Source organism: Motacilla alba, chromosome 1A, assembly GCF_015832195.1.
Source record: "Motacilla alba alba isolate MOTALB_02 chromosome 1A, Motacilla_alba_V1.0_pri, whole genome shotgun sequence".
NCBI classification, from domain to species: Eukaryota; Metazoa; Chordata; class Aves; order Passeriformes; family Motacillidae; genus Motacilla; species Motacilla alba.
The window spans coordinates 59125504-59140076 of NC_052031.1; the positions used below are offsets into that span (position 1 = coordinate 59125504).

At 45.5% G+C, this 14573-nt stretch overlaps 1 protein-coding gene across 7 annotated transcripts in view; it reads left to right on the plus strand.

Moving 5' to 3' along the window:
* The first annotated feature begins 2872 nt into the window (after positions 1-2872).
* The window catches only part of DGKI (diacylglycerol kinase iota), a 198623-nt gene continuing 186922 nt past the window's right edge, over positions 2873-14573 (plus strand). For 4 of the 7 annotated variants that reach the window (XM_038153160.1, XM_038153163.1, XM_038153161.1 and 1 more), the window contains exon 1: positions 2875-3276. In XM_038153160.1, coding sequence (XP_038009088.1) covers positions 2888-3276 — 389 coding nt within the window. In that variant the 5' untranslated portion in view covers positions 2875-2887. Of the gene's footprint in view, positions 3277-14573 lie in introns of all 7 variants that reach the window. The other 3 variants (XM_038153162.1, XM_038153165.1, XR_005258860.1) reach the window with 2 other exon arrangements.

Sequence of the window (14573 nt, forward strand, 5' to 3'; positions counted from 1 at the left end):
TACTATTTTGTGTCTCTCTGGTAAGAAGGAAATTAAAAGTTCTGGCCCCTGTCTTTGCTGTGGTACAGCTGAGGAAAGATTAGAATAAGTTCATGACTTTTGGATTGTCTCATTTTCTCTGGCTAAATAAATGCTTGGGATCTGGTTAGCCCTCTTCTTTAAACCTCTTCGATAAAAATCTGTGCTTGATCTGCTCAGCTGCAATGGGTCCCTCCTCGCTGAGCCTCAACATCCCTCAGTTTCCCAAAGCATGAGCAGTGCTCTACTAGACCTTCAAATGCTGACCAAAGGGGAATGATGTTGTGGGTGGATCCAATCTATCAACATTGGATCTGGAAAGGGAAGCTGGCCATTTATGTCACATTTGAAAAAAATATTTACAATTGGAGGAGATGCAAATACATGCATACGCATGTCTAAGTGTATAAATTTATTTTTATATGTTTTGTATTTTTTTTTTCCTCAAAGTTGAATGTTGGGGTCTAACCTGGGGATGAATTTTGTGTGAACTTAAGGAATATGGAGCATTTAAAGTAGACTGACTTCTCACTGGCTAGTCTGGCACACTGAACAAGTAAGGCTGTCTCATCCTTTTCCTCCCCAGTCCCCCTTTTCATATATCCATCTCTTTTCTATTAGAAAAAGAATTTTCAGTCCCTTCCACTTGGAATAAAACTTACCACAGTGCACACAGTCTGTGCACACTGGAGTGTTCAAAATGGGATTTTACATGCATGTGAGTAATGGAATAAACCTTCCCTTGGCTTTACTCCAAAAGGCAGAAATCCCTCCTTTCGCTGCAGTTCCTCCGTCATTCCCACCATCCACCCTGCTATTCATGGCATGCAGTATGGTGAGAAGTTCCCACCCAGGAAAAAGAGCTCCCCACCTGCTGAACCTTGTCAGCTCTCCCAGACAATCAGGGCAGGCACCGCGGAGTGGTGTGAGGAGCTCCATTTAACCTGACAGCGCTTAAGAGATGAGAACCCAGACCCGGGAGTTCAGATTTTTTGTTAGCATGATAATCCCAGACACTGGCAAAACCTGCTAAAAATCTATTTTTGTGCTCATCCTTTCCCTCCTGGCCCAGTGGTATGTCTGCAGCCACACCTTGGAGCAAACGTGATACTCCTACAAAGTTTCCGCTGTTGCTGCCTTCCTGTACCCACAGGGATTGACAGCTACACCTCGGGTGTAATAGCGTAAGCAGGGCTTTCCTTCACGAGCCTCAGACTCTCTCATAATTGCTCATATTCAGGAAAAAGGCAAAGGAAGTCAATTTAGCTCTTTATGTTGGAAATGAGTCATGCAAATTGCAGCAGTCAGAGGAAAAACAGGTGATCCCGGAGCAGAGTGTAAATTTGGTCATGTGGATAAAAGGGTTATTGACAAGCAGGAGCTACAGGAGAGCTTGTGCTGAAGGAGGAGGTGGCTCAGTGGCATGGATGTTCACTGGAGAGGGGGTAGGAAATCCTGATTAGTTGTTAGTCTTTGCTGCAGATGCTCTTGGGGAGGTGAAGCCATTAGCTGGGGCACAGGCAACAGAGCTGTTCTCATGTGGACCAAAGGCTGAGAGAATAAAGCTGTGAGATGATGCACAGTGTTCTGCTCTCCGGGTGCAAAATTAATTTGCAGTTACAGGTTTTTTAGCACACATCATTGGCATCTTCTCATAGCAACAGACCACTAAATTTTCACCAATGAATAAACCTCAAAATGGCACTGATAAGAGGGATTTACAGTGCCACTCCCCATCGTTAAAGCTGACTTTTGGGCTGGCTCTGAACTGCTCTTTGACAGGTCCAACTCAAGATGGTTTAGTTTGGTTCTGCAAAAAAATATTTGTCATACGGTCTTAAATTGAATGCTTTCACAAGAAACATTCACTGCTGATTTCACTGGAAGAAACCGGAGACTTTCCAGCAGAGGTCCCAGCTCTTGATGGAAAAGGACCAATGGTTCTAGTGGAGCTCCATGCTCGTTGGTAGATCTCTCTGCACACAGCTCAAAGGAGGATCCAGACCTTCCTTTTACAGTTCTGCTTAAGAACCTTAGTTTTGCTTCTAATAAGCAAGGGTTTTACATTGCATAATTACGCTTTACGTGCTTCACTAGTAATTAAAAGTAATCTGGGAATGGTGTTGGAAAGGAGCGGGGATCAGGTGTAAGGAATCTGTTGACTGTCATGAACCTGATTGGCACAGAGTTCACACAGAAGGGGCAAGGCTGCTTAGGGAAGTCATCTGTGCAGCACAGGAGTTTCTGAAATCTCTTCCTGTAGGGTTTGCCTTTTCTGTAGAGCATAATTGTTCATGCTTTTTTTTTTTTTTTTTTTATGCCTTTCTATTTTGGATTGCATTACCTCAGGGAACTTTTGCATACAGAAACCAAAGCACTATCTGTGCATAATTCCTGCAATAATTTCTGTACAGCCGCAGACCTCAACCTTTTCTGTACCTTTTAATCTTATTGTCACTGTCAGCTCTTGTGCTGAAACATGCTGACACTTTCCTCTGAAGTTTTCCTTAGTGTCTCCTAATGAAGAGAAGGGAGAAGCAAGGAACAAGGCGGGACTATAATTAACTTTATGGAAGGGCACCGTGATGCTCGCCAGAAGATGTCTCTGCCGCTGGGTGCGTTGATTCCGAGTGCATCAAAATGAGCTCACCGAGGGGAACAAATTGCGGGCGACTGGCGGCCGAGGGCAGCGCTGGGTGTCCCGGGGCGCTGCCCGCTCGGGAAGGCGTTCGCAGCGCGCCGCGGGGCGCGGCCCCGGGCGGGGCGCGGTCGGGCGCGGCCGCGGGGGCGCGGCGGGGGCGCGGCGCTGCCATTGGCCGGCGGCCGGCGGGGCGTGGCGGGGGGCGTGGCCGGGCAGGAGTTTCCCACAATGCCCCGCTGCAGTGCGGCCGCCGATGGATGCTGTGCGGTCGCGCTGCCATTTGCAGCCGCCGCGGCTCGCAGCGCGCCCCGCGGCCCCGGCAGCTGCGGTCCCCCGGCCGCCGCCGCCCCCCAGCGCCTGCAGCCGCCGGCCGGCCCTCCCCTGCCCCCGCCTCCTCCTCCTTGTCGGCCCCGCTGCCCCGCCGCAATGAACCCCCCCGCCGCGGCCGGCGGGGAGGAGACGGGGGCGGCGGGCGGCGGCGGCTGCCGGGGGGCCGAGGGCGGCGGGGAGGCGGCGGGCGCCGCCGGGATCCCGGAGGAGCAGGGGCTGTCAGCGGCGGACGAGTCTCTGGAGGAGAAGCTGCGGAGCCTCACCTTCAGGAAGCAGGTGTCCTACAGGTGGGTGCCGGCCGGGCGGGCGCCTCTCGCAGGGCGGGGAGGCGGCAGGCGGGTCCGGCGGTGCTGCGGCCAGGCAGCGGCGTGAGGGCAGCACCGCCGGACCCGCCTGACACCTAAAGGGCTTCTTCTTCATCCCGAAGTCTGAAAGAGCGCTCCTAGATCTTCATTCCCTTAAGCCAGAGAGCGAGCTGCTCTCAGCCCTGCTGCTGCCGTCAGCTTTAGGGGGTTCCTCCGGCGCGGCAGCGCCAGGGGAGATGGGGAGCGTGACCGGGAATGTGGGTGAACTTCAGAGTTACTCCGAGTCGCAGTCGGGGCTCTTGCCCGGCTGGCTGGGGAGCCCTTTCAGTGAAAACACAGCCACCCGTGATCCCGGCGCCTCCAAACGCTCGTTAAGGGGATGGGAAAACCCTTCTGGCGGCACCGCTGCTCCCGGAGGGGTTTGTCTGTGGGAATTCTCCCGGAGTGCAGTGTCCCCTCCCTGCCTGGTCCCACCCGCGCCGGCTGCCGTTGCGTAAGCCCAGCGGCTGATAAGACAGGGGGGCTGCTGTGCCCGGCACCCCACGCGTGGCTGGGAGCCACCAGCGGGCAGCCCCTGGGTGCCACATGCCCTGCTATGGCCTGAGCAGGACGTTACTTTTGTAATCAGGGTCTTCCGTTTTTATGGCTGTGCATTTGCCTCACGTGTCTGATGCCAAATAAATGTTTTTGTTCCTCCTGTAAATACACCTGCGTGAAGGGGCCGTCGGTGGGGCTTGTCTGCTCTTCTGTTACCAGCTAGGAGCTGGTAATTGCCGGCATCTGCCCAAACGGATTGCTGTCTGAGAAGGTCCATGCCAAAAAGTTTTTGAGTCTTACCTAATTCTAGTTGCAGAGCCCCTGTGGAGGCAGCACACCACCAGTAACTAATGTTCTAGTGTGCTTAGGGACGAGCCCTCTCAGCTGGGAGGACAGAAAACACAGAGCTGTGACTTGTCTCTGCAAGAAAAGGGTGTCTCTAGCCCCAGGTAAATTAGCTGAAGACTCTCCCCAGCCATGGGGATGCTTAATGTGCTGTCGATTTGCAGCTGGGACAACTTAGGAGCTGGTCTAAGCTCTGCATGGGGCAGGGCTTAAAGATGATGTAATTAAACACTCTTCATAGCTGAAGTTTTATATAATACTTGGTGTGTGCAGAGAGAGTTTCCCCATCAGGGCTGATGGTCCCAGCAGTGAGTGTGAAGTTTGGGATGATTCATCCTAGACTCAGTAAGGTGAGCAATGTGAAAATGAAAACTTACTGGATACCTCTGAGGCAAACACTGCATCAGTCAGCTCTGGGTACTTTTGCATCTCTACCCTGACAGTTCTCTTAGCTTGTGCCATTTAGGGGCAAATCCCTTGCAGGTAAAAGCAAAGTCTGTGGTGAGCTGCTGAAATAAAGTGTCTGCTAACAAGACAGGTTTGCTCCTGTGTTTGCTCTTGGGACAGAAAGCAAGGAGTTTGCAATAAGTCTTTTTTTTTTGGGGTGGCATGGGGGTAGGGAAGAGGAGATAGTAAAATCTGTTTCTAATGTTCTGTTGTCTAGATTGTCGAGAAGTGTGTTAAAGTTGTGGGTATTCTTGAAGTTTTCCACATTTATTTGTAAGAGTTTCATATTAGGTGCTTTCAGGAGTAAATGTAGGGGGTTTTATCCTCCTCCTCCTCTCCTTCATCTATGCAAGCATATAACAAGTCCTGAACTTTCAGGTATCAAAGCCTTTTCTTAAGCATCTCTTGATGCATATCACGCATTCTACCTAAGATACGTGCGAGAAAGTACATTTCCTTAACATCCGTGGATTTCCACACCTTTTCCTCGTGTATGGCTGGTTTCCTACATATAATATTCACTTTATCATTTATCCATAATGAGAACAATCTGGATAGATAGAAGAGTTCAAAACTTCCACAGAGGACCTCCACTGAGCTCTCCACACCCTATAACCCCAGTCTCTTTAAATTGCTACCATTTCCCTCAGTAAATTATGGTGCTGAGATACATTTGTGAATGTAAATGGCTATAGTAGGTCCAGGAAAACCTATTTACATTGGCACTTGGACTCGCTCACTGGCACAATAGAAATTATTCAAGGCTTCATAAAGCCTTTCAAACAGCTCGTTTAGGGCTCTCCATGCAGGTGCATTACATTGCCATACACACCTGTAGAGCTGTTTTTATACATTCAGGGAAAAAACCCCAACTGTTGGAACCTGCTTAAAATAATAAAGGCACATGAAAATGCCTGTAAAAGAATAAATCTATTGGTGGCAGTTGAAGGAGTGAAATGAGAGGTCAGGGTATTGTTACAGGGGAAAAAAAAAGAAGAAAAACTTCTGCTTTACCAATGTTATTAAGCTATAGTTTGCCTGAGTCTGGGCTTAAAGTATTATCTTCTTTTTAAATTTGTTGTTAGACAGCAAATATCCTCAATGTAGTACATCTCTAATTAGCTGACGTTGTTGTTGCATGCAAAGAACTTGTTAGTCTCTCTCAAATTGTACCAAAACTATGAGTAACATGTTCAGAAATCAACGTTTTTTACCGATGTGGCCTGTAGCTTGACATGCAGAAACTGCTGTATTAAAATCGTCATCATTTTGTGTAGCAATGTAGGCGTGTTTGTCCCCCAGTCAAACCAGCAGGAGGAAAAACTTTCTTTAGACAGCACAGGTATGCTTGGTGGGGAGCCTGAAAGCTCCCATGACCTTGCCGCGTTCCCAGCCCTATCCAGCCCGCCGGGCGGTCCGCGGAGCTCGCTGTCCTGGGAGCTCGGTTCGGAGCAGCTCCGTGCCCGCCGTGCTCTGGCCGGGGACTCGCGCACGGTGGGGATGTGCCACCCAGCTTGTGCGGGAGCTGATGGCTTTGGAGCGTGGCTGGAAGATCCCTTGAGCGGATTTCCCTTCGCCCCGGAGCGCCGGGGCCGGGATCAGCCCGAGGAGCCGCCGGGGCAGAGGGAGAGGACGGGGCGGGACGGGGGGCTGCAAACAGAGCCTTCGGTCCCTGGCTGAGGGGTCTCTTGCAGCGCCTGCCGCTGTGCAGAGCGAGTGACGGCCAGAGAAACCTCCCTTTCAGGGAGCAATTTCCCTTTCCAGCTCTTAAACGAGGCCGAGCCACCCAATGGTTGGATGCTGGCATCAGGATGCCAACAGCTAAGCAGCAATTCTTAGCCCTAATTTATGTTTTAACCTGCAGATACGGAGTTAAGTATCTTAATGATGGTTTGGCTCTTCTACCGAAAATCTGAAGCATTGGCTCACAAAATGAAAAACTTCTTTTTTTTTTTCTTTTTTTTTTTTTATAAACTGATAAAGCCAAAAGTTCAGTTTCCCACCCTGCTGTGAAAAGATTGGCAAATGAAAACTGAAAAGTGAATTAAATATGTACATCTGCCAGAGAGAAATGCTTTTTACAGTTTGGTTCTCGGAATAGTATTTACCCTATACATTTCTAGATCCAGCAGAATATTTACAAGATATTGGAACAGAAAGCTGTGAGGTAATTTTTTTTCCCTTTAACTTTTATTATTTTGTCATTGCAAAGCTTGTGAGGAACCTTGTGGTATCTTTTAGATTATGTAGAAGTTAAAGTTTCTTTTCTGAAGTAATTAGTGATATAAAGAGAAATTCAGATTACACCAAAGATGGATGCTTAGTAATAATATACAATAAAAAGCTAAGGTAAGAGGAAACCTGGAAAATAAAGCTTTATCTGGTTGTTTTCTGCAAGTATTTGCACCTCCAAAATCTAATCTGTAATGCATTCTTGTCATTTAATTAAAACTTAGAGAAATAGTAAAAGTAATAAATAAATGAATAAAAACCCCAACCAAACAAAAGATCAACCCTAAAAATCAAAACAACACAACCTAAAGAGCAAGCTAACTGAAACAATCAATAGAATAAATGTTTTTTAATTTCTTAATTAATTGTTATTTAGAATTTCAGGGAATCTTGATTAGTGGCATTGTAAATAAAAATAAAATTGTAATTTTTAATGTCCCTCTTGTGAGAGCTCAAATGATGTTTGGCAAATACTTGTCACCAGAGAATAATTTTCCTAGAGAAATGCAATTTCATTTTGACCAGGTTGAGAAATCCTGACTGAGGCAGTGGGTGGCAGGCTGTAGAAGTTTTGCTCCTACTTGAGCCTGGAATTTCCAAATGTGGGGTGGTAATGAACCATCTCAGAGTCCTGTGCCACTAATTGGCAGCATCTTGGCAGCTCAGGGCTCCTGCCTTGTCTTTGGCCAGACAGGGAATTCCAGCAGGGAATCATGCATTGCCCTTTTGGTAATGAAGAGGTTGGAGGCACTCTTTCCTTAGCTCCCTGAGTCCCCTGGCCACCCAGCTCCACTCCTGGAGGAATGAGTCACTGTGAACGGTCACCACCTCAAGTAGGTGGTTTGAGTTTCCTTGGCTGAAGATTCTCCCCCTCTTGCCAAATGGATCTGTTTGGGATGTGCCCTGTGTGCTTTCCCGACCCTTCCTCTGCAGGCAGAAGCCAAGAATCGAGCTAGCCTCTCCCCCTGCACCATCAGCAGGAACTGCTTGCCTGCCCTGGCAGCAACAGCAGTTATAATTAGAGGTGGTTTTGTCACTGTGTTTGAAGGGGAAAAAGTTATGGCAAGGCAATTTTGGGCAATCCTTATTACACAAACCCCATCACTGTTGATGAGCATTTAAGTATCTGAGACTACAGATGGGGACCAAAGTAGAAATGTAAACTTGGAAACATCCTCATTTTTTTTGTTCTTTTGTTTTCAGACATGATAATATTTACTGAGAAGTGATGTGTTTCTTATGACTGTTAAATGTAGACAGGATAATAGAGGTGTCTCCTATTACTAAGGCTTAATTGTTTTATGAAATGTGACAGCATTCACTAGTGTACTGTGAAGTATTATAAATAACTTAAGCTGAATGACATTTGTAAAAATGAAAACACTCAACACAAGCCTTTGATCTTTTGATTGTGTTGTTTTATTTTACCTAAGTTTCTTTGAATCTTAACACATTCTAATGCTATAAATGAGTGCAGCTGCTCTGCATGAAAATGATGGATGGGTTTTTATTTTCTACCAAATGTCAAGGAAATAATTCTCACTCTCTGGCCTAATCTTGGAGGATCTGCATGCAACTGTCTTTGTTAGGAGTTGTGGGTAGGTACTGTGCAGTCTTCTTACCACCCACTTGTGTAACAGTAACTCGATTTACTTTGTCACCCAAGACTTTCATCACCATTTTGTCTTTTCCTCCCAAAGCAGATGACTGGATGTTTTTGGTACATGAGGGGGCCTTCACGAAGCTATTTGATTTATAAAGCTTTGAGGTGGAAATTCTGTGCTGCAGCAAAATGCAGAAAAAAGCTAGGATAGTCAGAAAGAAGAATCCTATCATGGGAAAATCAAGCTGACATTTAAGGCTCTCTCCTGACATTGAGATGTGGCTGCCAGTCTGGCCATCAATGTCTCTACGCAGCACAAAGTAAAGGGACTGTCTTTGAATTTAAAGCATGTCTGACCTTCTTCCTTCTGTATCTGGGCTTAGCAGCACCTCACAAAAGAGGTGTTGAGAGTGGTAACTCTGACTAAAATGACACATGAGCTGCAATGGAATTATGTGCATAGTCAAAATGAGATAAGTGCATCAGTGATCTGAAAGGGTGAGCCTCTGTGAGCACATAATGAAGCTGTTGTGTAGCACAGGCACGGACCTGTACACTCAGATTGCCCTGCAGGTGGAAAATTTTATCGTGTAAAAAGTGCTGAATCAGGTGCCACATAACTTTGATGAAGTGGAAAACTGATTTTGTTCTCTCTAGTCCTTTGGAATAAACGAGCAGGTAGTTAGTTCTTCTCTCCTGGGTCAGCCATGGGGCTGATAAAATTATATTCTAAAGTCTCACCAGACTTTTGATAGATTTGTTTGGTTGGTTATTTTTTTGATTGTTTGGGTGTTTGTTTTTTTAAATTTTAATTTTTTTTTATCTGGCAATTTGGCTGAGGTTTTGGGAAGGAGATATGTATAGGCAACAATCTTCTGTGCTCTTCCTGTTGCTTTATGGTACATGCAATGCAGCAGAGCCTGGGCATGAGATACACACGTGACAGTCAGACAAAAGATTTCACAGATGTTAAAGAAAAGAGGAATGAGGGAAAGAATAATAATAAAAAATAGTCAGGAGTGGCAGCCTCACATCTTTGTATCCACTTCTAGTTACAGAGCTGTCAGTGAGAAACTTTGCCTTGGAATAAATTGTATGTAGAGATTTAGAATTCTTCTTTAGCCTCACTTTACAAAGTTGTTGTTTTGGTTCTTTAAAAGCTCTTTGTAAGTGGAAATAATGCATGAACTCAAGTATATGGGTACATGTTCACCCACGTGTCCAGTGTTTGCCTGGGGACATTTTTTTCTCCTGCTTCTTTTAGATTTTGAATGATTCTATGATTTGTTGCCCTTAGCAAAGAAAAGTGGCGTGGGATGGAGTGCGTCTGAAAAGAAAGTGTTGAGAGTACATCTAGAGAAGCTCATGTGTGTGGAGCGAGACTATAGGGGCCTCTGTGTGGGTTAGTGCTGGGTATTTGGTGGCTGTGTGTGGCTAAAGTGATGTCCCTTCAGGGTGAAGAAGGTTTATGGTGGGACATGGGCACGAAGGACTTTGCTGTGTGTTTTAAAAGTTGCAATCATGTGGGAAAGCCATCTGTGCTTTCACCAAAAAACTGCTGGGCCCTCTGTGGGCAGAGAAATACATACCACAGGGTGCTGTGTGCTTGTGGGTCATGGTGCATGCTGTGTATAAATACCCAGGGACAAAGACGAAGGGATGTCATTATTGCTAATTCCAATGTGTGGTGTGTGAGTTTTCAGCCTTTTTCTGTCCTTTTTTCTAAGGTAATGCATATTTATGCATGCAAAACATTAATATGCTTGCTCATGGTGAAGGCCATAGGTCTGATGGAAAGGGCAGTGCCAAGAGCTGAGTCCCAGGTTTTCAGGCACATTTCTCTCTCTTTAAAAGCCCCCACATCTCTCTGGTTTCACTTCTCATTTCTGTCTACCCTGTGCTTTTCCTTTCTGTTTCCCTGTGTCTCTTGGTGTGGATGTGCTGGGTGCAGCTGCTTCCCTGGTGCCATGTTGTGCCAGCTCCTGGATTCTCCTGTTGCCCTTTCTCTGGGGATGCTGAGCTCCTGGTGAGGCTCTTGCTGATGCACATGCAGCCCACTTCGTGCTGCCAGCAGGGAAGTTGGTTGCCTCTCAGCCAGCTCCTAAGGGCTTTTTTTTTTTTCTGCCTGGAAAGTTGTCTTTTGTGTTTTGCCTATAAAAGAATTCAGGGAGGATTTTGTCCATGAAGATTAAGATGTGTGCAATCCTCACATCAGCACCACCTTGTCTAATGTGTGCCACATACTAGCACAGACTAGTCCAGTCAGAGCATGAGTCGGTCTCTGAGGAAAACACTGGGCTTGGGATGACTGTGGTTAGGAAAAAAAAGGGGTTTTTTTACCTTAAATTTCAACAGAATTTTTTCTCTTACAAAAGACCACAGTCCCCCATTTCAGTCTGCAGAAGAAATCCACAAACAAAGTAGGAGACTATGTAGTGTCAAGGAAGAGGCTGTTTGGTTTTTAACTCCAAAAAAAAATCTAGTGTGCTGGTCAGAGCCTTGCCTCAAATTAAAAGTGTAATTCTTGTCCATTGGATGTTGTCTCAGCTTTTTCCACCTGTTGGGCTGTGATCTGTGACAGTCCATAACACAGGCAGTGTAGGGCCTGAATTTTTGCAGATGCACTTTGAGAAACAGAGGGAAAGGAACATAAAGAGACTTATTTTAGAGTGCAGAGGGAGTCTGTGGGACAAAGTGGGAACAGATCTTCAACTCTAGCACTTAGAGCAAGACCTCTCATCCAGGCCAGAAAGAGACTGGAAGAAAAAAGGATTGAAACTGCTACTTTCAGAGAAAACCTGAAAGCTGGGGGTGAGGCAGAGGACAGCTGTACATGAATATTATAATTTGATCTTGCTTGGAGTATAATGTACCCAAATATACCTAAAAGGGGCCTACAGGAAAGCTGGAGAGGAACCTTTTACAAAGGCATGTAGTGACAGGACAAGGGATAATGGTTCTAAGCTGAAAAAGGATGGGTTTAGATTAGATATTAGGAAGAAATTCTTTCCTGTGAGAGTGGTGAGGCACTGGCACAGGTGGCCCAGAGAAGCTGTCCATGCCCCATCTCTGGAAGCGTCCAAGGCCAGGTTGGAAGGAGCTCTGAGCAACCTGGGATAGTGGAATTTGTCTCGGCCTATGGATGGGGTGTTGGATCAAGATGATTTGTAAGATCCTTTTCAAACCAATGCATTCTTTGATTCTATGGAGTTTTGCTTCTGACTTACTTCACTGAGCAAGTGGGAGGGTTCATTTTAAAAGATCTTCTGTAGCCTGAGGCTGCCACGGGGCACTAAGTGGTTCTTCTGAATGTCTCAACACCTTCAGTTAATTTAGTGAAATGGTTCAGTATAAAGTTGGGGGAGAGGCTTAGGGAAAAGGGAAGGATTTGTTAGGTGTTTCTGAGGAATGAATGATCACTAACTACTGTGTTCATGACAAAGAAAGCTGGTGCAGGGCTGACCTTATCTGTGCTCTGGGATTGAGCCTGATATTTCCCAATACCTATCTATACTGCATTTTTGAGGAAGTTTGGTAGTTTGAAACACTTGTGCTAGGAAAACCCTGGTAATGAGGCCCTAAACCTTTCAGTTCTGGATTTCCATTCCAATGCAGCTCTGAATGGCACTGCCAGCATCCCTTTCCATTTAACAGCAGTTTGAAAGCCTAGCTATATTCAAAACTTACAGTTCCTAATGGGAAAGTTCTATTTCATTATTTGGTTCATGCAATTTTTTTCTTTTTTTATGTGTGTGTGGTGGGGCGGAGTTATAACATTAAAGTCTACCTATGAAGATTTCCAGCTCACCCGCCCTATGACCACCTAACACTAATCGTTGCTGTAGACAAATAGCCATGCAGTCAGAGAGAAGGGAGGCGTCTAATTGTACTTGAGATTGAGGTATAATTGAACACTTCATTGCTCCCCCTGTGGCTAAACAAGAGAGAAGAAAAGATGCAGGATGCCCTTCCCTCGGGCTGCCAATAAGGTGTGTAGCATCAGCAACCAGGTCACTTATTGGCAGTGGGCAGTGGTGCTGCTGGCAGTCCTGTAACCTCAGCTAGGCTACAGATGCATTGCAGAGAGAAATGATTTTGATGCTTTTGGTGGTCTGACTCCATGCAAGAGCTCTTGGAGGAGAGGTGTGGGCTCTTCTTCAATGTCCAGGGACTTGGAGGAAGGTGTTTAGTGGCCAGAGATGTGGGTAGTGGAAATGTGGTGGGCAAATACTTTGTCTTGCTTTCTAATATCCTTTTCAGATTTATTCGAAATTATCCATTCCTCCCTCACTGTTACTAAGGAAATTGTGTTTAATATGTACATCTAAAATATGTGCATATTAAGGCTATATGATACAGAAGTGTTTGGGGGTATGAGCTGATGCTTTTTGGAGAAGGAGTAAAATATTATCATGTTTAATAGCAACATAATTATTAGAAGCACTATGCTTATGTAGAACTCGCTTCAATATTTGTAACTTCACCAAATTCAAAGCATTTTAAATTTGTAAAATTTGTTTCAATATTTCTCATTTCTTTCAAATGTTCATGAGTTTTGCCTGTCATAAAACCAAACAGCAAAGTCCTTAATAGTCAGGCTATATTTCTTCTAAATTGTATGACTCATCAGGAAGCTTGACCCACTGGGGAACATTTTCCAAGTGGAGCAGGGATTAAGCTTCAATTGCACAGATTCATCAAAGATGGTGAGTCGAACACCCTAGAATCCCTCTGTGCTCTGAAACTGCTCCCTGATGTTGTGTAATATTCAGGAGAGGGGACCGCCTGTGATGCTCTGAGAGGTGCCGTGGGGTTTCTGGGCACCATAGGAGGGGATGAGGAAGCAAAATAGCTTTAAAACCCGTTAGCATTAGAAGATGATGAGAAAATACCTTCCTGTCATCACTTTATTTCATTAGGTTGCTAATGAGTTTCCTCTAGGGATGGCAATGGGGTAGTTCTGATGCTTTTATCCAATTAGTGAGTGATCCCAGGAGTATATCCTTTTGTTGTGAAAACATATCGAGGTTCATTCCTCTGGAGCATTGCATCCTGCAGGTGCTCTGAAGGCAGTGAAATGCCATGTGGAGGTGCATGCTAGGCCAGGTCCTTCATTACTAATTGCTGATGTTAGCCTGATCTATGGTTTTGAGATGGAGCCCTAGAGGGCAATGGACTCTCCTGTGAAAGTAAGTGAAATGCCAAAGATGTGAATAAAGTTTCATTATGAGTTTTGAGGTTACTTGTAAGTTGAGACACTGAGAGGATTCGCATTTTAAAAAGCCTCGTGTAGATAGGAAACAAAAGATAAGTGCCTTTGATGCTACTGCCTCAAGGGATATCCAGTACCAGCGCCTTGCCAGCTGCTTGTGCTTGTAGGAACCTTTGCTTCTGGCACTGTAGTCACCTCCAGCTTTCAGCTTGATTTAAAATGACATTGAAGAAGGAATTAGCAACAGTACTGATGCAGCTGACATGTCTGGTTGTGGGTGGCCTCCTGTTAGTGAAAAAAAGCTATTCCTTGTCCTTAATTTTTGTCTCTGCAGGCAGCCAACAGTTGCAACTGTCACTTCTCTTGCAGGGCACTGCATTTGGCTTTGCAGCAGGTACTTTTGTCCCTGGCCAGTGTCTACCACGAGAGAATTTATGTCTTTCTATATTTTTTAGTTGCTCTCTGTCCTTTTAATTCTATAATTTTCCTTTGTTGCCCTGCCTTCACCCAGACCCCTGCGCTCTGTGTTATTTATATTCCTGGGGCTGTGCAGTGCATGGTACAATGAACAAAGAACACAGAACTACATGAACACTGGGTTTCACATTCTACACGGTTAGATTTAAGTTATTGAGGTTGCTCAAACAGTTTTTTTCCTGCCTCCAAGGTTAGTGTGAGCTTTATAGTACAGTGCTTTATGTCTGATTCTTTACCATCAAGTTGCTCATAGGCTGCCTCCTTCTCCCCTTTAGAGTTGCAATATCGGGAGTTTCCAAGCCCTGCAGTGATAGGGTGTGTTGCAGAGGAGTTGCATGCTCTTTTAAAGTGCAATTGGAATAGAAACTGGTTTTTTACTTCTGTCAGTACAACATGAACCTATGGCAAAAAGGAAGAGGCACTAGT